This window comes from Maylandia zebra, linkage group LG10, assembly GCF_041146795.1.
Source record: "Maylandia zebra isolate NMK-2024a linkage group LG10, Mzebra_GT3a, whole genome shotgun sequence".
Classification (NCBI taxonomy): Eukaryota; Metazoa; Chordata; class Actinopteri; order Cichliformes; family Cichlidae; genus Maylandia; species Maylandia zebra.
Genome location: NC_135176.1, coordinates 9,595,688 through 9,622,128, shown reverse-complemented (window position 1 = coordinate 9,622,128; position 26,441 = coordinate 9,595,688). Strand labels below are relative to the sequence as shown.

Here is a 26,441-nt window from a genome sequence, read left to right as displayed (position 1 = left end):
GAGAGCCTGCTGTAAACACTTGTGTGAATGGAGACAGCCCTGATAACAGTGGAGAGCAGCAGTGAGGAAATTGGAAGCGAGGGATAGTTACAAGGCCTAGAGAGATTCAACACTACCGAAATTACTGTTTGAGAGTGCAGAGGCTGTTTTCTGGATGATATAACATGCTCTAAAAAGCTTTAAAATAGTTGTATTGTTGTTCTGCTTGGCATGCTAATTCTGAGTTTGGTTCATGTGTGTTTGTGGGGGACTTGCCAAAAGGGTGGAGATAGAGCCATGAGTCACAGTGGAAAGAGAGAGGACAGGCATGAATGTGCTGAAAGGTGTTATAAAGAAGGTATGGTAATTAGCACCACGGGTGAAGCATCGTTAATCCTCACCTAGTAATTAAAACTCAAAGGTGTGATGCAGTGCCATGAACACTCCGCCCTACTGTGGAAAAGCCTCACAAAACAGTCAGTTCCTCTCACAACAAATCCACCAGATTGAACCCTAACATCTCGGGCATGCAACCACAAATATAATTATTGCAATCACAAATTAACACCTTGTGATAAGGTCATGTATTTTTTCCCACAAATCTGATAACTCCAAGAAAACAGTTGCATGTTTCTTGCCAAGACTATGACATTCAAATTACAATGTTAGGAAAGCATTCAAATAATAACACCGGATTCTTGATTGTTATACTCAGCCCTGAAGGACCGCCCACCACCGATCATCCGGCAGGGCCCATCCAACCAAACTCAGGCTTTGGGAGGCATGTCCCTACTCAGGTGTCAGGCGTCTGGGGACCCAGAGCCTACAATCACTTGGCGGAAGAATGGAGCCAACCTGCTTGGAAAGGACACAAGGTTTTCCCTTCTGGAACATGGCAGCCTTCAGATCCAGAGTACCAGGGTGGGTTATGTTGAAGTAGCGAGCGATACCTTGTATCTGTAATATGTACTGTAGTTTCTTCTGGGGACAGTGGCCTACTAACCACCAAAGAATAGCTCTAATTGCTAATTTAATTGTTTTCCCCATAACTTTGCTTTAAAAAATGATTGAAGTCCAGTTGGAAGAAGTTGATGGGTTAACCATAGATCACTGGTTTCTGGACTCTTATTTTAAAGGCATTTTCTCTTATATTATTGGAAAGAGTAGCAACTGATCTGCCACAAAATAGTGGTGAATCATGCTCAACTTAAGTGTTCGTTTAACTCTAAATGAAATTTGTGATTCAGAAGTAAGACATACTTGCTGAGTGAAAAGTTGTATTTTTTCTTTTTCTAGACTTCTAGATAATTAATCTTGTTTCTAACAAATTACGTTTCTCCATGCCTGTCATTAGAAAGAATTGAGTTTTAGGAGACTCTTCACTGACATCACTTTCCAGTTACATCTAACTTTTCTGCTCAGTCTGTAGATGTTTAAAGCATATAGAGTAGTGTTTCTTTTTTCTTTTTCTTTTTTGTTTTTTAAGTGCTGGCTGGGCTCCTGGCATTCAATCCATCTTTGTTGCCAGTCAGCTGTTTTCCTAGGTTTTAGTTGTTCACTTGGTTTAGTCTAATTAATTTTTTTAAAAAAGATAAACAAATTACCAAATATATGAAATGATAAACCACAATTGCAGCAAACATTCTGCCAGTTAGCATTACGTACGACCTTTATATTTCCTCATGCCAGATGTGGCAGACGGAATTGAAGTGTCCTTTGCAATAGTTCAATCAGGTCCTCAGGACTAATTAATCAAAATAAAGGACAGTTAATTAATCTTGGAGACAGTGTTTTACCACCAAAATTAAAATGCCCTTGTTATCTTCTCAGCAGGATATCAGTTGAATCTCCTGTTGATTATTGTGCCTTCAATTAATCCCACTGCACATATTTCACATTCCTCTGACCTGTAAATTATTCGTATATTTTGCAGTGAAATCTTTCTCTTTTGGTGAGAAGGACATTGAAGTGAATGTGAATGCAGTTCATAAACACATCAAAGGAAAACAACATATTTAGTCTATGGGGCTTTTGTTTGTTTTTGCATGTGTAGCTTTCACACCCTGCATTGCGTGTGAAAGAATAAAGAGGAATCTACGTACCTGATAAATGATGTCAGCTTTAATGCATTACAGATGAACAGGTACAGTCAGGTTGCTGTTAAATGATGAATAGTGAGTATAGATTTTTGTTAGTTTTTGAAGTCTTTTATATAGTCTGAATTCAGAAGTGTGAAGGGGGTAATAAAATGGAGAATCTCCAATATACGCTGTACTGTCACAATGTCAAAGTGCTCCTCACTCGTGTACTTTCTCTCGAGAGATAACATAGTTGTCAGTCTCTCCTAAAGCATTGCCAATATGAAATTGGTTGTCATATCTACTATTTCCTGTGTCAGCACTAGTGATGATAATGTCGATGGCTTTTGGAATGGCGGGTGACCATTACTGGAGCAAATCAATTAAGAAAATTAATGTAAGCTTTCACTGGGATCTCTCTTTTTTTTTTTCTTTTTTTTTTTTTTTTCATTGGCCAGCATTAAAGTTCCCTCTCATCCACTCTCCGGCTTTTCTCGAGCCAAATGCAGGCCAGTGGAGGTTAATGCATTTTTACTGTACTAGTAGGTGCAAAGCCCAGAGTGACGTAAGAGCTTCTGGAAACCATCTGGGATCAGAGTTGGATTCAGCTGTACAAAGCAACAGAGTACACTCGAAAAGCTGTATTATGATGCAGATGAGCAGAAAATGTTTGTTAGTTTAATAGACACAGTGTCTGCAATCATTATTATTATTTTTTTATCATTAGTTACTGTTTTTTAGTGAAAAAACCCCAAAAGAATTTGGTTTCTGTTGCAGTTTTGAAATCTGCCCAGTTCTTGTAGAGTTCAGATGAAATGGGAGCTTGAATTAACTTGAAATTTAAATTGTGTTTTTCTTAGCTGTCTGACTCAGGGCTGTATACCTGCGTTGCTACCAGCTCCAGTGGAGAAACATCGTGGAGTGCCTACTTGGATGTCAGAGGTCTGCTTCAGTAGAAATGATTCACATGTTTTATGCATATCACTTATAACATGGCTTGCATTTGTTTTGTTTTTGTGTGGGTTTTTTGCTTTAATTGTGTCTGTCTTGTTTCCTTAGACGCTACTGACCTCGTTGACTTCATATCTCACAATTCGACCGCCCTCCCAGGGCCTCCCTCCAAACCCGAGGTTACTAATGTTACCAAGAGCAGTATCTCGTTGTCATGGAAACCGGGACCAGAGGGGGGCTCCCCAGTGTCCTCCTATGTCATTGAGGCTTTTGGGTATGTCTGCGACCTATGGCCTCGAGCAACATTTAGTGACCCCGAACTTTCATGGCAGTAACAGATGTGGGTGTTTCTGTGGGCAGTCAAGCAAGCCTGGGCAGTTTGAAGGAGAACATTCATGAGTAGCTCTTTTTTATATATATATATATATATATACAGTTAATTTCCAAGGAGTACAAAGTAGCTTGTATTTAAATGTAAATAATAACTTTATTGGTTGTTTTTAAGCAGAATATGATTAGCACACTTTTTGTGTGTATGTGTGTGTGTCTTGTGTTTGTTGGACTGACTATTCTTTCACCAAACAAAATGTTTTTCAAAGCCTTTCAATAGTTATTCTGGCGTTTCATTACTATGTGGCACATCATTTGAGCTCCCACTCTCAGCAGTACATCTAGTTATCTCAAATGAATTGTCTGGATTTCTTACATTTGAAGTTGTTCACTGCTTATTTAATTTATTCTTTTTACAGTCAGTCAGTGAGTAACAGCTGGCAGACCGTGGCAGATCATGTGAAAACCACAGAGTTCACAGTCAAAGATCTACGACCCAATACCGTCTACTTGTTCATCATCAGGGCAGTCAATGCTCAAGGGCTCGGGGATCCGAGCCCAATGTCTGAGCCCGTTCGCACTCAAGGTACAGAAATGAGAATGGATTCTAATAAATTTTTAGCGATAAGAATTCCTGTTCCCACTTACATTGCTTGTGTTTTGGTTTTTTTCTCTGTCACAGACATTAGTCCTACAGCACAGGGAGTGGACCACCGTCGTGTGCAGAAAGAGTTGGGGGATGTTGTAGTCAACATGCACAATCCTGTTGTCCTCAGCTCCACTTCAGTGCAGGTCACCTGGACTGTGAGTACCCACAACCCTTAAAAGATTTGTAAAAGTATAGCCGAAGTACCGACTGTTACCTTTGGAGCAATATAAGAAAAACAAATCTGGTCTAAGCTTGTTTGAGAACTTTATACCTGGCACGTCACTTTGTTTTGGATTAGCTGGCACACACACAGAATAAATATGAGGGGATGGATACACATTTGTAGAATGAACAGCTGCTGCTGCATCAATTTTGATTGGTGTGAAGCGATGCAGGAATCAAGACTAATGTTTCTATTCAGGACAAATACATCACCATTAGGCACTACATGTGTCACTTCTGGAAGCAGTTTGCAGTGCTTTATCTGGGAAATGTTATTTCTGTCTGTTGGCAAGGTGTCCCAGTGCCTGCTGCTGTAGGTTAATAACACACCTTGGATACATTTACTGCAGTCTGCTATTTCATGCTTGTCAGCATGACAACCGTGTACTGTCACACAGCTTTTAGACTGAGACAACTGTGTTTGTGGTGGATCTGAATAGGTTCACAGGCGTTATTTGACCTGGCTCCATTTAACAGAAGTTTTTTCAGTACCCAAACTTTATGTATTAAACAGTTGCAGCAGAATCTTTCTTAATTGTTGTATTTTGCATGTTATTTGGGAAAAACAGCATTTCCCATTTTGTTTTTTGGATTTTACTCAACTTTAATTTCAGTACTTTGTTGCTCAGAACATAAAGTTGTCAGTCACCTTTGTCTGTGTGGTAGATGAGAACTTCATTGCATACTTCTTGTTAAACTTGGATCTCCACATTTCTGGCCTATATGCACAGCTTGTGCAGGATTACATCAGACATTACATTTACTAGAAACAGTTCCACTAAGACATCAAAAATCACAAAGCAAATTTTTCCTGCCTTATGAAAAATCACATTTCTGTAAAGATAAGGGTTTGGTAGTAATGAGATTTGAGAACGTAAGAACCGGCGTGCACAAACTTCCACAAATTTGGATCAATTGTATTACTTTTTTCTATCTTTTGAAGAAAATAGGAATTTGTGTTTATTTTTTATTCACACTCCCAATAACAGTAATTCCTTTTTTAAACATAGGCAAAAAAGGAAAAAGAGATGGCTTATGGGACATTTAGATGCACAAATCATTTTGTTAAGAACATACAAGCTGAGACAACAGAGAGACAGCGAAAGAAAAGAAATAAGCCAGAAAAGAGCCACTCTTGCACTGTTTTGGTGATAATCCAGTGTGTTATTTTCCTTGTAAAAGCTTTTTCTTGCTTCTCCCCCTGTCAAGAAGTACCTGTCCTGAAAAGAACCTGGGAAAATTTAAAAAAAAAACAAGAGGAAAAACATATTCTGTGCAGATATGGCAAATGCACTACTACTGTTTTTGTACGGTTTCTTGCTTCTCTTCTGCTAATTGAACTGTGTGATTAAATAAGCGGATGTTGAGTCATAGCAGTTTTTATGACACCTTCCGCACAATTACAATGCAGCGTGTCTCTCTCTTTCTCCTTCTCCTCTCTTTTCAGGTGGAGAATCCATCCAAGTTTATCCAAGGCTACCGTGTTTTGTACCGGCAAACTTCAGGGCTGCCCTCCCCAGGGCCGTGGCAGATACAGGACTTGAAGGTTGCCTCAGAGAGGGACATAACTCTCTCTGGTCTGAAGAAAGGCATTGTATATGAGATTAAAGTGCGGCCGTATTTCAATGAATTTCAGGGCGCCGACAGTGAATCCATGACAGCACGCACCATGGAAGAAGGTGAGCCACAAATTAATTCGCATTTCTGATAAAAATTAATTTCTCTGCTGACTTAATGTTCGAAAGAAGTAAGATATAGTTACTAATGCATGAGCAGGAGCTCTTGTGTAAATGTTTCTACCTACTTTCATATTTAGTTGCTCCTACTAATGGCTTCTTGGCTAGATAGGAATGGATAATGGCATTTCAAGTACACCCTCCCACATACGCACACTGCTGCAGTGCTATGTCCCCTGTGTGTGAAAGCAGGTCTCCCAGACAGCGCAGTAGGGCTCTATGACAACCCCGAGCCTCTGTGGGTTGGTGGGCAAAGAGGGCGAGCAGTAAAGCTCAACTCTCTCTCACCTCGTCTGTGCCTGCTGCCATGTCTCTGTCTAAATGTACATGATATGACCTCCCACCTCACTTACACTCACACACCAATGAGCTCTTTGTGTAATTACACTTCCTGATTTCGTCTTTCTCCTCGTGTTATTCATCGGCTATTTGAAATGTTATTAATATCAGACTTCTCTATTCATTCTCAATTCTTTGCAAACAGGAAATGATAAGAATTATCTTTGCATGCTAATGCTATAATAGAAATTATTTAATGCTGCCAATGCAAACATCACAAGAGATGAACCCCAACTTTTATGTTGGGTTTTCTGTGATCGGAGATGAAAAAGCAGATTGAAGTGAAAGAGACCACGGTGCACAAAGCCCAAAGGTAGAGAATCAGGTCATGGCTGCGACTTCATTTGCTGCATCACTCTCGTTGTGTTTTCTCATTGAATGGGCTCTTCACCCCTGGACTCAACCTGTCAGTACAGAGCTTAACTATAAGAATTCTAAGGAGCATTTGAACATTTGGTGGAAACTATCTCAGCTGTGGTGTCAAAAACACTGGCTTTAAGATGCACCAACTCAGCTGTGGAGTGAAAGATCTTAGGCAGGTGGAGTGCTGACTAAGGAGACAACTTTGAAAGAACTACAAAATTTCAATTATGCATATGAATCTTACAGGTGGAGTCACTGAATCAGTGCTACTCATTCAGGTTAAAGGATTCATGCTCTCATTGATTCTCATTAACTTTCTCTATACCTTCCAGTCAAATCACCCAATATTTATTATTTAAAGCCCCTGATGTGAAAATCCACTTTAACCTTGAATATGGTTGTGTGACAATCCCAACTAAACATCCACTCACTAGCTTTTCTTTTCACCGAAATTGCAAGCCGTTACCGGCTCATCTGAAAATGTGCTAAAAGCAATGAGAGTTACTGTCCTCTCTTTGCAAAAGATCTCCATAACAACTGAGCAAACATGATCGGGTGATACAGGCTATGGCATTAAGGTTAACACTGTTTTCAAATTTAATCAATTCCCCTGAAGGTGAGACTGCATTTTGGACTTCAAGAGTAAAAAAAAGTGAATGCACTGTATCATCATTCATTTACAGCGGCTACATATGTTGCCTGTGGGTGAACAAGACAATATCTTCACTTACTTCATTGCATCATTCAGGTGTTGCATCATTTGAATGGTGTGGAACTTGGCTTGCGCTGAAAAACAAGTCATGACAAGGCCATTAATGTCAGAGAAAATATTAGCCCAAAGCATCTGTGTTTGATGATGAGTGGATCACAGGGCTGCATCTTCCCCCCAGTAGGAGAACAGGGCTAGCTTAGTCTAGGGGATAAAGCTGGTGGAAAAAAGAGAGACTCACCTCACTGGAGCCCAATTAAAATGGCCACACAGGATCACAGAGGTCTTTGCAGATGGGGGCATATGGTCTGCTCAGGGATACCTAGAAACAAGGCATTGTGGTAGAGGGGAAAAAAATTGCCTTGCTCAACCTATTCTCTACTGCACAGAAATGCAATTCTTGCAAAAATTGCAAGAAAATCACTTGTTATCCATCAAAGGTAGATTGGAAATGAAGTTCCCTACTGCACAAGGGAGAATTTGTATACTAATGCACCTCACAACCTTTCAGTGAGTTTAAAGAGGAGTGTAGGCTTTCAGCCAGTATTCACAGCAAGTCAAATGAACCCATGAGTCAAGGTTCTATGCTTGTATAGTTGTTAAAATGAGAACCTCTGATCTGACCTGGTCTCATATGGACATTAGTGAGGCTAAAAGCTGAAATTCTCATATGAAACAGAGCTCCCTTCTCTTGCTAGATAGTTTATTACTGTTTTTTTGTTTTTGTTTTTATTTTTTGGGGGCGGGGGCAGATGTGTTGTAGAGTAATGTTCACCAGTTCATGAATTAATTAGCTTAAATTATGCATCCATTTGCATAACAGGTTATGTTTACTACTTCATATCCTGCATAGCAGAACATTAAGCAGCTTTAGTAGCTTTTGTTTAATTGCACAGCTGTGGGTAAAAAAAAACCCTGAAATGTTTACTTAGACATTGGAAGCATTAATTGCTTGAAATTACTCTCTAGCTACAGTTCACATCAGTCCTAATATAAGTATTAGTCACATTAGTAAGAACATAATCTTTGACCTTTTCTTGGTTTTGCAGCCATTTATAGTAATATTATCCTGAGTCATTACTGGTATTCTAGCTATTATTCATCCAAGGGGATTGTTGTGGTACATATGGAAATTGTAGAACTACACTTAATGGTTCCTGTCTTCTCCTAATGCAGACCTTTGACTGACTGGAAAGGCACTGTTTGCTAAAAGAGCACCTCTGAAATGACATCTGGAAAGCTGAAAGTTACTTGGATAATTGTGACCTGATATTACCCTACTTGGAGCACTGAAGGCATTTAGTGGTCACTGCCCTCCTGCAGTTTTTTTTTATTGGTCACTCTACTACTGCTCTAAGCTTGCTCTAAGCTTACTAGGTGCCTTGTGGAAAGTGTATGAAGCAGCATTATTATAAAATATACAGACAGTGGTAGTATTTCCAGAATAACGTGCAATGACAAAAGGAATGAATACTTTTGAAATAAAATGTTAAACGTGGTATAATCAGAAATTATGATCATTTCATTTATTTAAAAAAATGTGGAACCGTATACATGCCCATTATTCTGTGTACTTTCTGACATATAGCATACCTTCTGATTTTATCTGTATATGTGTATTTTCCTTTTTTCAGAAAATCAAAACTGAAAAGATAAACAAACAAAACTGACAAATAAACTGTTCCTGGCTGAGGTTTTGAAAGCCCCCCCAAAATCCTCAAACAGTTGTAGAGGTCTGTGTTTTATGGAATGCTTTGTTTGTTTGTTTTTTGCTCCATCAGATTAGTTATTATGATTAGATTTTTGTCTTCAGAGACAAAAGGATTGCCTCAAATATTATGAGCCCGAAGATGAATATTAGGAGCCTTCTTTGTTCAGACTGTTGATGACTTAGAAAGTTGAATTCCTTCACCCGTAATCAAATTGGAATTACTTGTAAATGTTTACTTGAATGAAAGGAGTAAAGATTTGTGGCAGGATGATATGGTATAATATAATATCCTGTATTTTATATTTGACTCTTCCTTCATTGCGTGTGTATTTTTTCCTTCCTTCTGAACAATAGTCATCTCAATACTGGGACAGTAATTTGTGTGAGTCTGTTTAACGGTAATTGCTTTGGAAAGTCAATACTGCCTAAATGTCTGAATATAGATATCCTCAAACTGAGCTCAGTTAATTTGTTAAATGTAATAAAAATAAACCGCATCTCCTATGGCTGATTTAATTCCTTTGTCCTGCCAGCCTGTCAAGTACTTTGCAGACACAGCCATATCTGTTCATAGCCGCTCTTTTAAGCACAAGCTACATTATACAGGGAGATTTGTTTCATCTGGCAACAAAAGAAATCTATTGTTTTGTCATCTTTTTGCTATGTAAATTACCTGAGGCTGATGTTGAGCTTTGCAGATGTCAAATAACTGGCAGAGGTCAGGATCAAATCTTGCACAAATGCTCTGTCATACACTTCTAATATGCTGTTGTGTCATTAGTTCATATGCGCTAATACATGGCTTGGTGCTTTTGACTTTGAGAGTACAGACACCATGTCCATTTTGAGAATTTGACTCACAACGCCCATTTCCACCTTTACTTCTCAGTACAGTAAGACAGTGCCTTCCATATATTGAAACACTGTGATTAGTATTGTTATTTTAAGCCTCCTTAATCGGGCTCAAACTAGCTGTTTCATCCATTCAGTCAGAACGTAATGATGATTTTATTAGGAATCGAGAGAGACTATGTGCCCAGGGATTGCCTGATTTGCACAGTTCCATAGATATGATCTTTTTGCCTCCTGCTGCCTATAGTTTCTTTAAATTTTACATCTATCTATGGAGGGTGCCACAATCTCTAATTTTAAAAAAGAACTATTAAAGTTTGTTTTTTATGCCCTTAGTCTCCACATACACACCAAGAAATCACCTCAAACTTATTATCAGACATGGGTACTGACCAATTTTATTCAAACAGACATGCTAAATTGAGTGCATCTACACTGGAAGCATTTGCATGTGGCCAATATGGTGTAGTGCGCGTAGGACATGATGAAAGTGATTTACTTACTGGGTTCAGCAACACAATAAGAATCTCACTATTAAGATAAGAAACTGAGATGAAGTACTCCCAGCAGCCATCTGCCAGGCTGGCTTAGGAAATAGAAAAACCCATGTTGTTTGGCTTGCTGAATTAATTTGAATTGAGGTAGCGAGTGAGACAAATCCCTCTTTGACATATGAAAAAAGAAATAAATAAAACAAGACACACTCGTTTTTCAGAATAAACTATGTGTAGTGATTTCATTCTTTCTTTCTTTTTTACCTTTTCTTTCTTTAATCTTTTTACCCCCTCCCGGTGTGACCCATCAGCACCAAGTGCGCCTCCACAGCAAGTGACAGTGCTGACAGTGGGAAACCACAACAGCACATCCATCAGTGTATCCTGGGACCCTCCTCCTTCTGACCAACAGAATGGCATCATACAAGAGTACAAGGTGAGCCCAGGCTTCTCCAGACTGAATAGTTTAGTGATTTAGTGATGTACAACCACACAATGAAATCTGTCTGGTGTGTCTGTCTTTGTCAGATCTGGTGTTTGGCCAACGAAACTCGCTTTCATGTCAATAAGTCTGTGGACGCGACCATCCGTTCAGTGGTAGTTGGGGGTCTGCAGACTGGAGTGCAGTACCGTGTAGAGGTGGCTGCAGGCACCAGCGCAGGGGTGGGGGTCAAGAGCATACCCCAGCTCATCACTTTGGGTAATCCACTCTCTCTCTCTCACAAACACACACACACGCCAAACCTCGAGTCAAATAAAATGACCCCAAGATAGGAGACCTAGGTCTCTATCACAGATTGGGGGTCTGGGAAAATGATTTATCAATTTATCGCACTTGAAGAAAGAAAATTGCGCTTTACAACGCCAGATGTCTATAGAGAAATCAATAGCAGTTCATTAAGTGTAGTGCCTGGTAACACTGTGCCAAGTACTGTTAGCCATATCAATAATCCTCTCCAATATGTGTGCAGCTGGCGCTAACAAAGTAGACAGTGTTTTTGTAGGAGCTTATCAGCCTATCACATCTTATGAAATCACTAAAGGATGCCCAGCGTATATAAGCCCAGAATCAATATGGGAGCTCAGGCCAGATGCTCTTCATCTGTGACTTTTGACTGATATATAATAACACCCCTAACGCCCAGAGAAAGGGAAACAGGCCTGTGGAATGAAGCTTAATGATGGGGGGGTGGTTCCTGCTGGAGACTGTGAATCTAATTTCACAGCACAGTAGCCGCAACAGAAAATCAAACTCTGTCAGAGCTGCTCTGTCAATCTTGTGTCTTGCAGCTCAAGTTGATAAGTGCACTGCTGAATTGATTAACGCTATATTGGATGCACTGATGCTGTTTTTTTTTTTTATCTCTTTGTGTTTGTATTTTTTCACGGGCTCATCTTTCGGTGGTCTCTGTAGTCCATGTGTCCTGGTTTGATACATAGTGTGTTCCACACTTCTTTGATTTGCTTAAACTTGTACATTTTCACCATATTTATTTATCTCTATGTCAAACATTGTGATGATATTGAATAAAATTTTGTTGCAATTTAATTTCTCTGAACTGCATTTTTTCCTGCTCAATATTTTTTTTAATCCCATTCATTCACTCATACTGAAATTAAAATTCTAAATTCTTTCCCTTTTCTCCCTGTGTGGGTGTGTGGTGCCTCCAGGTGCAGAACTGAGGGACGTAATGACAGGATCGGACAGCAACAACAGCATCTCAGATGTGGTGAAGCAGCCGGCCTTCATCGCTGCTTTGGGAGGGGCTTGCTGGATTGTCCTCATGGGCTTCAGTGCCTGGTTGTACTGGAGGAGAAAAAAGAGGAAAGGACTTAGCAACTATGCAGGTAAAAAAAAAAAAATCAATTTACATGGTTCTGCATCAAAACTGGCTCACAAAGCAAAGTAGGTCTCTCTCCAGCGGAAGCTGATGCCATCACAGATGTGACTCCATTTGAGCTGGCTGAAACGCAGAACAAAGAAAATGTATTCAGCGCGGATGGAAATAGGCCCTATTTACTTTAATTCACTGTGCACTGATGTGCATCGACTGTGCTGCGTTCCATCAGCAGCACACCTCAACACTCTAATACATTCATGCGAGATAAGTAATTTAACATCCCCTTCCATTATCAGACCATGCCTGGTGTTGTTTGCACATTAACATGAGGTACATCTAGGTTTATGTATGGAATATTCTTTTATTCCACTGCGAGTCGAGCATGAAGCTGTGTGCAAATTTCATAATGCGTATTGCAGCTTTTATTTAGTGACTTGGGGAGAGAGCAGTGCGATTTCCTAATTCAGCAGGGATTTATGTGATTGAGGGCTGGTTTTCTGATCCCTTTATTCAAAAACTGCAGGAGTTTAAGTCCAAAATTTCATATTTCCATTTGGAAAACAATGGATTCTTTTTTTTTTTTTTCTATAAGAGCCATTGACTTAAAAAATTCATTGATTTCTTCATTTTTAAATAATTTATAGCAGTAGTTTAAAAATGCTATTGCATCAGTAATTGTCTTTCTTGTTGCACACGTATTGTTTCAAGATGTATTTTGGAAGGATTTCATAAAAAAATTGAATTATGATGAGAGTGCAGATCACCTGAGGCGAGCAAAAATAAAAAATAAAAGGTTAAAAATGTCACCTTCATTTAAACTTCTCCCTCAGGGCAGTCAGTGTAAATCAGAAAATGCTGGAATGTTAGCTGCGTTATTGCCCAAGCTTCATCAAAATATGATCACAGTGCTGACATATCAGTGATGGATGAACAAACAAAGCAAAAATGAAAGCACACAATCCATATCTTTTGAACACGAGAGCATTTTGAATCATTTTAATATTTCTAAGCACTCTTTATGCCACTTGATATGCCCTCTGATACGCACACTCTTTATGTCTCTTTAAATTGCAGTTCAGTCCTTCACCTTCACTCGAGCAGGTATGTCTTTACATTGTGCCATTGTATATACAATATCCCGGCAATTTAGGTGCCTTCATTCTTGACAGCAGTAATGTATCAGCCATTCAAATCTACAGTCATGCTGTTGATTACTTGACAGTTTAATTGTTTCTCTCTCCTCCCTCTTTTCCCTCCAAGTGACATTCCAAAGAGACAGAGGCCTGATTCGCAATGGAAGGTGAGAATTTCTCCACTAAAAACCTTCAGAAACCCTACTGCTAAAGCTTCCAAGCGGACATTTCGGTGTCACATGGTGAACTTTTTAATGACACCATGCTATCGTAAAACTTAATATGAAGAGTTCTCTCCTGATGAATGGAATTTGCATTTATGCCCCCCCTTCACCCACCCCCGCCTATTCATATTGTATCAGTGCACGATTTCCACTGTTGTTCACTGTGATGAAATCATTAATCACTCCTTTGAACTAAGAGCTACCAATTAATGCAGGTGTTTTAGTCACCGGCGCGCTTCTCAGTTCATCTGAGTGAGCCAGAGGTCAATAAAGGAGGGGAGAGGTGATGAATGTGCTGTTTAAAAAGCTTGGCCTAGAGTAAGTAGAGTCATGGGTTTTATGTGGAGACAGAAGAACAATGCGTCGGACCTTGAGACTCCTCTCAGTGGCCGATAGAATTTCCAGACTGCTCAAAATGCCCAAAGCAAAGACAGCGTGTCCACAGAATATCAAAGTATTCCTGAAAACAACAGGGGGAAAGAGGTGAATTTGCTCTGTGGACAGTGGTTTGCTCTACATATTTGTTACACCTAAGCAAGCAGATAAGCCCAAAGCCAGAACAAATGTTGCAAGTAATAGACTAAAAATAAACGCTTTCTTGTAAAACCCTTTTGCATGAGTGCCTTTCTCCACACTGAAGGTGCACAGACTGCTTGCGCTACTGTGCATAGCTTTGCCCTGTTCTTCCAAGGAAATATATGTAAATATATGTATTATGCTTGTGTAGTTTAAAATGGAAATTATTGACGTAATTGTTTGAACACCTTTGAGCCATCACCAAGTCAGCTGTGAACAACTCCCCTGGCACTTGGTAAATCAGGCTCAGTGGAAAACTCACTGTAAAGCTGCACATTAAGTAAACATATGCAGACACACGGTATGTTTACTTAATGTGCAGGCATGTGAATGTTTTGCCATTTTTACAGCAGCTGATATAGAGGGGGTGTAAATTGTCTTTTTCTATTTTTTGTTCCTCCCTGAATTGCTGCCCACAACTTTCCTACCTTGAAGCGAACGCCTTTATTCGTGGACGTTGTACTTCACAAAGACAAAATGACATGGTAGCGTTCCTAAACCACCTAATGGGCTTTTGCTGTCTCTGTTGCTATGGAGACTAAGCAGCAGTGTAGCTGATCTGCCAGAGGCTGTCCATGATTCTCAATTTAAAATGTAAATTTCTGTTGTGCTAAGGCTCTAAAGTGGATTTAGTGTGTATTTAGGCCTGCCTTGCTTCTCCAGGGAGAGTTAGGGGTGGTAGAGTCGAGGGGAGGCAGAAGTCTGATTTATAGACTTGCCATTTTATGTCTCTCTGTTGTTTATTGTTGCCTGCGTGCTCGGCTGCTCCACGGGCGAGAATATGCTGAATGAGTTTTCGCATCAATTTGTTGTTGATGCAGCAGGAAGAAAATAAGCAGGGCAGGCTGAATATTTAACAATGTCACTGGTTCTCTGGTGTCCTTTCCACCTCTCATCCACCTTTGTCTGACTTTAAACATTCTCTCACAGCCGTCCAGGGTTGTTAAAAGCAGGTGATCCAGGCCTCCCCTGGTTAGCTGACTCCTGGCCTTCCACAAGTCTCCCAGCTAACGGGGGCTTAGGGAGTCCAAAAGGCGGCAGCAACTTTGGCCGAGGAGGTAAGAAACATAAACAAGCCGGAGCGATGAAGAATACGGTTTAGCGATGCCTAGTTGGACAGTTTTGATGTTGATCCCTTGGGAAGCATGCTGACAGGATGTCACACTTAAGCACATATACACAAATAGGTTAACACACACACACACAAATTAAAACAGCCTTCAAGGGCTCTGTTTTACTAATTTGATGTGACAAGCCTGATATCTGGCTTAAATTTGCACTGTTTAGATATTGTTTTCCCCATCATTCTTTGTCATGCTCTGCCATTGTCCGTTTTTCGAGGTTGCGCACAGTGGTTGAAGTATATTGGTTTCCATTATGTGTTTGTATGCCTACATGTTCTCAAAGTTCAATGGAACCCTGGTGAGCTTCAGGCTTTATTCGTGCAAGACTGTTGAGCTGAAGGTTAGCACTGTTTGAGCATCCCTCTTGTGAGCACTCCACCCGGCTCCCACAGAGCATTGCATGCTAATTATGGTTGTTGATAATCACTTTCATTTATATCAAGTCCATTTGAGAAATGTATTTAACTAATACAGAGTGCTGGAGCAGCAGGGAGTGTTAATGACCTTAAAGATCGTTAACTTCATGTCAACTTATCTCTCCATGATGCCTTTTCCATTTCCCTCCCCTCTCTGTGTTCATCCTCTTTTTTGCCTCAGATGTTTTACCGTCTGCAGCGGTGGAGAAAACTGGTACCATGCTGTCTGATGGTGCCATCTACAGCAGTATCGACTTCATGGGGAAGGCAGGCTACAGCAGCCCAGCACGAGGCACTCAGCCCACCCCCTATGCCACCACTCAAATACTTCAGTCCAATAGTTTCCACGAGCTGGCGGTGGATAGGCCAGATCCCCGCTGGAAGGCTTCTCTTCAAGCCCAGCAGGAAATAGCAAACCTGGGCTACTCGCTAACTGACAGACGCCCTGGCAGTGGTATGAGCCACGATGAAATGATCAAGATCTTTGTTTATTTGATTGTTTTTGGTTTTGTTTTGGGTTTTTTTCATTTTATGATAAACTCCTTGGGTCTCTGTGAACTAAGTGTAGCATCTTTGCAGCAAAATCACAAGCACTTTTTTCCCTATCATTTAAATTACTGGGAGCTAAACCAAGGAAAGACCAAACTAGGAAGGAGAGAATTTGTTTACATATTCACTAAAAATAAACCCTTAGGATAATGTCCTTAATTACTCTTCTGTCTTCATCACAATTCTACCCTGGGAGCTTATCTTGCCTAGAAATGTCACGCAATCATGACACATTTCTTTTGGGTTAATTTGATTAGATGGAAGAAGAAAATCCCTCAGTGTTTGGAGCTATTTATGTAGCTTATATACATTTAGTAAAGTCGTGGAGGCTTTTCTGTGTTTTCTTTTTTTTTTTTTTTTTTTTTTTGCACTATAGGCCGTGTGCTCAGTTAAATGTCAAGCTAACCACAGATAAAGAGAACAAGTGGAGAAGCAACTTAAAGTGGTTTGCCGCAGGTTTTGATGCCTATTTAAGAAATGTCAACATTTAGAAAATGTTGTAATGTGCTGTCAGCACACAGGAGAGACGAATAATGAAAACTGGGTAGAAGACAGGTTGGGTAAAAGTTCACAGAGAGAAGCAGCAGAGAAAAATAGAAGGTACCTTTTTCCAAGCAAAACCGAATGTGTGTGGACTGAGAGTAGAATAATACTCTTGCGTATTTTGTATAGAGGAAGCTAAACCTCTCTTTGCCTACCCCCAGGTGCAAAGGCTGGGAAGAAAAAGAAGCTAAAAAGTGGAACAAAAACCTCTAAATCAAATGGGACATGTTGGGCTAACATGCCTCTGCCACCACCACCCATGAACCCCCTGCCTGGGACTGAGGTTGACCTTGACTGTTACCCCCAGGAAAATCATGGAGGAGGGTAATGTACATTCATATGTCATCAGTCTCTGTACTAAAATACATAAAAACAGAAAAGAAACACATGCAAACACAGAGCCTGCACTTGGGGCCCAAGCAGAGTGTATGCATGGGTGGCTTTGTGTTATTATCAGAATTTGGATATAAGCTGCCTGTTTAATTTACCTTGTGAAAGAAAAAAGAATTAGCTGTATTAGCCTGTTAAACGCTAGTACCCTAGTTAGCTGAGTGACTGCTGGCCTACATTTAGCCCTTTTGGCTAAGACTAAGCTAAAGTCTTTGTTATGAAAAATGGATGTGGTCGCCATGCTGCCCCACACTAATTTCTGAACTCTGCAATGTGAAGCCTTTTTGTTTGTTTTTTGTCTATGCCATGTTTTTTCGAGTTAGAAGTGACTATATTTAAACCACATGATGAAGCGCTAACAGTGTGAGCTTAGTTAGCAAGCTATATCCTTAACATAGCTGCTAATAAGTGCTAATTAACATATAAACAAAACATTATAATTTAACTCAACAAAATTAAAAAGTTCTTGGAGTGAATTCCTTTTTTTTGTTATTTATCTAGCACCATTTCTACAGTTGTGAAACCACTGGGTGTGTTTGAACCCAACCACTAGCTGGGGATCTTTCTGTGCCTATGTGGGTTCACACCAAAGATATCCATATTAGGTGCTTGTCTTTGGATTATGATAAATCCAAACAGGGAGCTGGTTTAACGGGGGCGGAGCCTCACAGCTGAAGGCTCTGTCTCCCCCACTGTATTGTTGGAAGCTCTAGGAACCACAAGTAAGCCTGCACTTAGAGAGCAAAGTGCTCTTTTGGGATAATATGATATGATGATGAGATATGACAGATTCTGATTTTTCTGAATGGTGGCTAAAGTGCTACTCTCTGTGTGGTAAATCTTCTAGAGCAGATGTCTTCAGGACCACATTTTGCCATCCTGAATTGCACAGTCACACTTGCATTGTAAAGCCTAAACATATTGTGGCTGCTATTTTCTGATCATTTAAAAGTGTTGAGAACACTTTTGTTAGTGGAATATTTACAGGTATTTTCTGTCTTTGGCATACATCTCTAATCAGTTATTTAGGAAAGTCAATGTGGTGATTAACATGAAAACATTTTGTCCACATGCCAGATATGACAACGGAAGCTGGGCACCACCAATGTCTGTCCAGACCTACCGCCATCAGAATTTGGAAAATGAAGTAGAGGAAGAGAGAGGTCCCACTCCTCCCCTGAGAGGAAGGTCCTCCTCCCCAGCAGCAGCTACTTTTAGTCAGCCTTCATCGTCCTCTCTCAGTTCTGCCCACCATGAAGAAATGCAGTCCATCTTGCAGGCTCACTTGGATGAGCTGACTAGAGCCTACCAGTATGAAGTGGCCAAGCAGGCATGGTAAGATTCCCTTGTAAAGCTAGGTTTTATAAAAATTTATTTATATAGCCCTTTTCAATATACAGTAAGCATCACAAAATGCTTCACAACCAAAATGCTAGAACACCAAACAAGGAAAAGCAAAGATGGCTTTTTAAGACCACCTTTCATATTCTTGTTTTTGGTAATAATGTGAAAGTGTGAAAGCTTTGCATGGTAACGCAGATCCATTCAACTATGTTTGCTTTGCTCTGTTAGAGAGATGCATGTAATTTTATTCATTTTATTCTGGTGAAAGTTTGGATTTTGCATATCAATGGAAAATGTCTGAGTGCCTTTCAATGCTGGTATTTACATGTGTCAGCTCAGACCTGCGGCCCGTGTGTCTTGCAAGCGATAAAAACATCTCTCCATTGATTACACCTTTGATGGAGCATTGGAAAACTTGACAAGTCAGTGGCGACATGGAGGGTAATCACTGGGTTTAGTCTTACATGCTGTTCTGACATCAGTAAATAGAGTTAGTAATTATGCATGCATCTCCTCTATGGTGGGATGCGAGCCATCATGGAGGACAGCTGTGCGGGAGATAACAGGCATGTTGGTGACAGCCCTGCCCATCCAGATATCCTTAATCCAGTCCAATTACAACTCCATTGTGTTAGCACAACACACACCAGCACTGAGAAAGTAATCAGTAAAATCACTGCAGGCATTCATAGTGTATGCACATTGCATCTCCACCCTCCTGAATATCTACTGATTCTGAATTTGTAATGCTTGTTTTGCAGCATTTTTCACGCCCATTATCTGTCTTCTGTTGCTTTAAAAACATTTTATTAATACACACTGTTTCCCCACATTTAAATAGGCATATGAAAACCAGTCCAAACGTGTCCAACTCCCCAATTGACTTCATGTCTAGTACACTGGGTTCTGATTTGGGAACCACTCTCCTTTCTGAAGACGAGGAGGAAGAGGAGGAGGAGGATGAAAGATATGCTGTGGTGTCAAAGAATTTGTGTGGCTTTGAATACACTCCTGGTCACAGCATGGATAACCTTGAGGGCTCAGGTAAAAATGTTTTAAAAATTAATTGCTGTCTTCATTTTTAAGTGAATAGACCACTGAGTCATTGAGACTATGAGGTCATGCTCACATGGAAATATGGGTAAATAATAATGCATAGGTGCTGAAAATATGACAGATATTAACATGCATGCTCTAATTATATTTTTATATGCCTACACCAAGTTCACCGATAGCACTTTCATTAGGAATATGGATGATTTGTGAAACCGAGGTATGATTATTACTTATTTATGGAGCCCATTTTTAATTCATAGCTTTCACTTGATGTGTTCTCACTGAAGGCATGCCACTTTTAAGAATAATATCATTCCCATGTGAGAATGTAGCTAGTAGAAGTTTTTCATCTTCGGTGTAGTCGATGAAAAGCATAATGATAAAAAGAAAGAAAGTACAACCTCTCTCAATTTCCAAATTTTACGTTGGAGGACATAACTAAAAAAACATTTTTTTAAAAATACAACCTGAGATGAACAACAATGCATTGCATATTACACCATGTAGCAAAAAATAAGCCAAAATGCTGAAGCAGTGTGTGAAAAACTAAGCCATGATTCAGTACAATTACCTTTAGCACCAAGTTTTAGCTGTTGGACAAATGGCCTCACATTTGAGTCTAGAATACTTTGGAACACAGATGAGTCCATATTCGACTCAGTGATTGCAAGGTTCCTGGTTCCCATGGCAAACTACAAGCCCAAACTATCCCCCTTCCATTACTGTGCTTGACAACTGGTATGATGTGTTGGTGGTAATATACTGTCTTGGGCTTTTGTCAGATGTGGTGCTGGGCTGTATGGCCAAACATCTCCACTCGGAAGTCTTCAGATTATCCAGATTATCCAACTTTACAAACCTAAACCTTGCTGCCGTGTTCTTTTCATGAGACGAGACTTTCTCCTGGCAACCTGTTTCCAAACAAACCATACATATTCAGTCTTTTTCTAATTAAACTGTCACAAACTTTAACTTTTCACATACTGACTGAGGCCTGTAGCATCTGAGATGTAGATTTTTTTCTTTTCTTTTTTTCAGTTTCTTTGAGGTGAGTTTACTGCAGAGTCCACTCCTGGGAAAATTAGCAACTGTCTTGAATGTTTTTCACTAATGAATAATTTTCTCACAGTGGAATGATGAACTTCAGATTGTTTGGAAATGGCCTCATAATGCTTTCCAGATTGATTGGCAGCAGTAACTGCTTCTCTAGGATCACTGTGGATGGTTTTCCTCCTTGGTATCGTGTTAGCACACACCTGAATTTTCCAGACTAAAACTGCTAAAAGTAGTTGCTGTTAATGCATTTGATTAGTAACCTAGTTGAGGCTATAAGTGAGGCTGTATTTAGACTTTCACACATCATTTCAACATTTTTCCTTAATTTTTGTCAAATAAATAATGGCACTATCTAATATCCCATGCATTGTTGTTCATATGAGGTTGTATTTAAATAATTTTAAGACATGCTAAGGAACAGATGATTATTTGTTATGTCCTGATACGGAAAAAGTTAGAATTGAAAGAGGGTGTGCTTTCTTTTCACCATGACTGCATATGAATGGGAGACATGTGGATATAGTTATGATTCACTGAAAGGAAACATGTGTTTTGCTGTCATCACTACTGAAAAACCACAAAAGTGTAGATTTAAAACATATAACAATACAGATGTCAAAATGCAACAAAAGGAAATCTGTCTCTTATCAGAGATTTTGAATGGGGTACTTAAGAAAAGGACGATATCAAAGAGGAGACAATTCTGCTTTTCTTGTTCATACATTCAGCCAATCTGAGAAACTGCATTCATGTCAGATAGTTTCTGAAATACATTCTTTAACTCGCAACAAGAAGAAGTGCCTTTTATGGTGGGTGACAACCAATATTGTCTTTTTAACAATATCCACTATCACACGTAAATAATGTAAAAACAGCAGTGAATAATCAAGAAAATCAGCTTTCTAACTATCCAAGGCATTGCAGATTTCTTCAAGATCAACACTCTATCTGCCAATGTGGTTGGGCCACTGAAGCTTGAAGTGAAAATGTTTTGCAGTGTGTAGCCTTGCTAATCAATTATGGGTCGGCAACACAAACACAAAAGCATAAAATGGATCATTTAATCACATGCATGCAAGCCCCCCGTACACCGTTCTGGTCTTTTAGGACATTGATTGGTCGTTTGGACCGCGATTTGCGCGCAATGTGATGCAGACAATACATTTGGGCAAATGTAAAACAGTTTCATCATCTCAAGGATATTCAGATAGTTTAGGGTTAACCATTAATACCTCTTTATTCTTTTTCAAAGAAATATTAAGACAGTCTGTTAAAAGCTGCTTGAAGTCCTCCGTGGATAGATGTCAAAGCAATAATATATGATATTTCAACATCTTTAGTAGGGCTCTACTGAAAAGAAACACATCTTGCATTTAAGATTTGATGCATTTATAAATAGGTTTACTGTGTGAAAATGTTTCTTTAAAGAGAAACTTGATGGCTTCTCCCACAGGGACAGGATTGTACCATTTTTAGACTCCATTGTTTGAAAGGTTAAAATTGAAATGTGAATTGAGAATATGTGTTTTTTAAGCCCTTTTATTAACCCATTGCAGGGCAAAATGCAGATCAGTGTGACTAAAAATATTTACCAACATTAGCAATGCAAACATTTTATGAACTCATATTTAGCTGTCAAGAGTTCTTCCTATTTTAGAAGTGCATTCAGTCACAGCGAGGGAATTATTTCAGTCCAGTGAATCAAAACATGAATAAGGTTTTTTTGTGGTGGCAGTATTTCCACAGCGGCTGCCATATTGCATTTGTGGAGTACTTCTTTAAATAGTTTATTTATTTATTTTCAAATGCTTGTCTGGTTTTAGAGCTTGATTTTATTGTCACTCAAACAAAGAAAAACAGTTCTGTACTCTGATTCTGGCATTCAGTAGCAATATGCTCTCATACCTTCTGTTTCGACATCACATATAGGCTAGGATGTAGAACAGACAGTTTTTGAAATTTCTAGTATTTGTTGATTTCAATCGCAGCTTTGAGTTCCGCTATCGTTCCAACTGACACGTTTGGCTTGTCAATAGATCTGCTGATCCTCTATGGGTTTTCCAAATACTTGGTTTTGAATTCATACCCAAACCTTAATATTCAATAACTGTCTCATTTCGGTCCATTATAGGTAAGGCCTCTGAGCAGTGTCTCTCAGACAGCTTTGGCACAGCAGACCATGGTACACAAGGCTCGCATAGCCTTGGACACAAGAGGGCGCCACTCACTGCTAACAAGCCTCAGACAGACAAGGTTGGAACTCTTCCCAGACGAAGAGACGCTAACACAGACGGTGAGTCTGGACTTTAATACCCCCAGCTATTACTTTTTATTTATTTTAAGTCTTTTTAGTACATTTAATGAGAATGCCCATATCGTGACGTCTGATTCGTATCCTTTGCCAAACACCCTGATCTACCATCCACTCAATAGCCCACACACCAGCCATGAAGTCCCTGCACGGCATGGGTTCCCACATGCACAGTTCGTGGGCAGCTGCTCCCTCAGACCCCTCTGAGGAGTGCATGGTGAGTGTGTCCACGCTGGAGCGGCAGCATATGGCATCCTGGAGTGGCACGACATCATCCAGCAGGGCCACCCTGAGTAGGGGTTCAAACAAGAGAGCTGGCATAGAACCCTCCCACAACGGGCATCCTTCCACAAACGGCACAGAGAAAAGGGAACACTGTGAGTGTTCATCCTCAAAAGGATCTACTGTATTTGTGTGTGTGTGTGTGTGTGTGTGTGTGTGTGTGTGTGTGTGTGTGTGTGTGTGTGTGTGTGTACACATGTGTGCACATTACAAATATTGGATATCTCATGTAAAGCAAACACAAGCAAGAAAGTAATAACATGCAAGTTTTCATGAATTCTGATGCATTTAATAATTTTCACTCTGCAAAGATTAACATTAGACAGGTTCAGTTATATACTATATATATATACCACATACACTGATCAGACACAACATTAAAACCACTTCCGTAATACCGTTTAACCTCTAAATATGACTAGTAGCATGTAAAGGTAAGGCTCCCATAGATTGGACTTTTTCCAGGACATCCTTCAGATGCTCAGTTGAGTTGAGATCTGGAAAATTTGGAGGACAGTTAGAAAACTTTAACCCTAGTCTTGAATGAAATTTACGGTATGAAGGAATCATCAATCAAATTAAAGGGGACATGAAGGGGTGTAGATAGTCTGTAAGAATGTTTAGGCAGTTGATAAATGTTAAAGGATCAACTACATGAGTGCATTGGCCAGAGCATCACTCTTCCAATGTATAATAGCTTCCTGTTATGCACCAGTGTCTTTCCTGCATAACAGGGAAACATACCTCACTGAAAATGTGATGTATAAGATCAGGCCACCAAGCATATAGATTCATTGTGTTTTCACCTTTCTCTCATAAGCAGCCTTAAGGCTTTCAGCAGTGGATGCTACAGGTTAGAATTCACTCTTCATGCAACCAGTTCAAACTTATCTTTTGTTGTATTTTTTGTATGTAATGTTCAAAACGTAGCATCTCAGTCATGTGGGATCAACTGACAGGACTGAGATGCTCTGACCAGTAGTGTAGCCATACCATTTTGGCTATTGGCAATGTTCCTGACACTCTTATGCTTGCCAGTTTTTCCTAAATCTAACAAACACTAAGTGTTCTCTGGAACAATATACCACATTCAAGGGTTTGCAATATTAGCAGTGATGTTATATTCTACTAACAGTGAACCCCAAAGTTAAAAAGGCTGTTCCTATGAATGGTAAAATTCAGTTAAAAGAAATCTGGTAGAATCTGGTGGAAGGGGAATAATAAAATAAAGTCAGATCACCTGGGATTTTTTTTATTATTAAATTCTATACATAACCTAGAAAAAACAAAAACAAATACAGTTTTGGTATAGATTGAACAAAATCTTTTGTCTTGTCACCTCAGACACATCCTGAGAGTGGCAGCTGAAAATCCAGATTGTGAGAGTAAAGTTTTTTATATCATCCAGACTTTACATTGTTTCCTTTGTGTCTGTCTGTCTTTCTTTCAGAGTTTATGTGAAGCATCATTCCCCGCAGTTGCTGCCTGTCCCAGGACACCTTGTTTATAAGCGCTATGAGATTTTTCTCTGCGAGTGACACTGTATGTTTGGAAAATGGAGACAGAATAAAGACAAAGAAGCAAAATTGTGCAGGATAAAATGCAGAGCTGTAAATGTCATGTACAGACACAGACACCACTCTCACAGTGTTATTTTCATCCCCCTCTTCAAAAGAGTAAACAGTGCGTTATGTGTCCGCTTCTATTTTCTGTCACATGGTGTACAACAATTCACACAGTGGAGATGAGGAAGAAAACACACAACTAACAAAATGACTAATGATTCAAATGAAAACGGACTTGCATAATTTGTAAATAGATTTTTTAATGTTTTTCTCTTTCTTTTGCTTTGCTATGCAAGCCAAACCCAATGTTGTCTTTTTTTGTGATTTATTACCATGAGTCCTTTTTTTCATTAATGCTCAAACTGTTAGCTTGTTTTGATGAAGCTACTGTATCATTGTATTTTTGCACAGAGCATTTTGGTGAAAATAAGCACAAACCCATTGTCAGCTAAGCTGAGGAGGAGAATCATAATGGCAAAGAGGGGAATCGAGAACATAAACAAAAAGACATGTATACTTGGCTGTGCTGTATTTTTTGTTTTTTTGAGAAATGTTCATCTATTGAGAATTATGAGGCAAAAAACACAGGCGAAAACTAATATGCCAAAATAACTAACTGTGTTTCATACTTCTTTTGCTGGGAAACCTATTATGCATTATACTAAAAATGTTTCTCAACAAATGGTTAATAGAAGATTTTGTATGGTAACCAAGTAACACATCAGCTGTGATATCCAAAGCAAACACAAATGGAAATATACTTCTCTGCCATTCCCAGCATTAATCTCTTAATACATATTTATATATATATATCTGTTCCTTTTACAGTTACATCCAGTGACATGATGATAGTGCAATATTTAAAAATACAATATGACAGTTTGTGAAATGAGAAGATGACAGGAATTTGGAGCAGGTCACCTATAATGCATTGGATAGATTAATTAAAAATGTCCAATGTCACTTGTAGAGAAATAGGATGTTTTAATGACATGTGTTTATGATGTTAAACATCAAAGAAATGATACTGTTCAAATTTGTTGTTATGAACGACAGAGCAGAATGGTTATGGATTTCCACTATCATCAACATGTATAGACTTGAATGACTGCCAAATTGAAAGATGTTTTGTAAAGTTTTAAAAAAATACAGCCAATTATCATTTTCTGCCAGTGAGATTGGGAATGTGATGTCTTTACATTTGTTTGGATGGTTATGTTCTGACCGTTGTTCTGGTAATGGCTCTCCCTATGAAGAATCTTTATGCCAGATTGGTTTGCCCTCAGGAATACACAGCCACATACAGTAGGGCCATTTTTTTTTCCAATCCTATGATGCAAAATAAAATGTGTATGTGAAAATTAACAAATTCTCTTCTCACAATTGCCTGAGTTTGAAATATGATTTGTTTTTAACAAGAAATGCCCATTTTGGATTTTTCTGAAACAATTAACCTATTTTTACATTACAAATGGTTTTAAAATATACTCCACAGTTACAGTTTAAACTAAAGAAATGTCATTCTTTCTCTCTCTCTCTCTCTCTCTCTCTCTATATATATATATATATATATATATATATATATATATATTAGGGGTGCAACGATACACAAAATTCA

The 26,441-nt window shown here is 39.2% G+C and overlaps 1 protein-coding gene and 1 long non-coding RNA gene across 4 annotated transcripts in view; one reads left to right on the top strand and one right to left on the bottom strand.

Annotated features, from left to right (window-relative positions):
- Positions 1–26,192, top strand: part of LOC101480017 (roundabout homolog 2) — an 83,453-nt gene extending 57,261 nt beyond the window's left edge. For all 3 annotated transcript variants that reach the window (XM_012920784.3, XM_014408600.2, XM_076889012.1), the window contains 19 exons: positions 695–900; positions 2,918–2,999; positions 3,117–3,282; positions 3,758–3,924; positions 4,021–4,142; positions 5,657–5,888; positions 10,725–10,849; positions 10,942–11,113; positions 12,085–12,261; positions 13,329–13,355; positions 13,515–13,554; positions 15,118–15,245; positions 15,909–16,181; positions 16,981–17,143; positions 18,287–18,544; positions 19,395–19,597; positions 22,797–22,958; positions 23,099–23,353; positions 24,709–26,192. In XM_012920784.3, coding sequence (XP_012776238.3) covers positions 695–900; positions 2,918–2,999; positions 3,117–3,282; positions 3,758–3,924; positions 4,021–4,142; positions 5,657–5,888; positions 10,725–10,849; positions 10,942–11,113; positions 12,085–12,261; positions 13,329–13,355; positions 13,515–13,554; positions 15,118–15,245; positions 15,909–16,181; positions 16,981–17,143; positions 18,287–18,544; positions 19,395–19,597; positions 22,797–22,958; positions 23,099–23,353; positions 24,709–24,710 — 2,960 coding nt within the window. In that variant the 3' untranslated portion in view covers positions 24,711–26,192. The remainder of the gene's footprint in view (positions 1–694; positions 901–2,917; positions 3,000–3,116; positions 3,283–3,757; positions 3,925–4,020; positions 4,143–5,656; positions 5,889–10,724; positions 10,850–10,941; positions 11,114–12,084; positions 12,262–13,328; positions 13,356–13,514; positions 13,555–15,117; positions 15,246–15,908; positions 16,182–16,980; positions 17,144–18,286; positions 18,545–19,394; positions 19,598–22,796; positions 22,959–23,098; positions 23,354–24,708) is intronic.
- Positions 12,083–14,881, bottom strand: LOC143420776 (uncharacterized). The gene is made up of 3 exons (XR_013100512.1): positions 14,616–14,881; positions 12,312–12,377; positions 12,083–12,220 (listed from the first exon to the last, which is right to left on the bottom strand). It is a non-coding gene; the product is annotated as an uncharacterized LOC143420776 (long non-coding RNA).
- Positions 26,193–26,441: the final 249 nt, after the last annotated feature.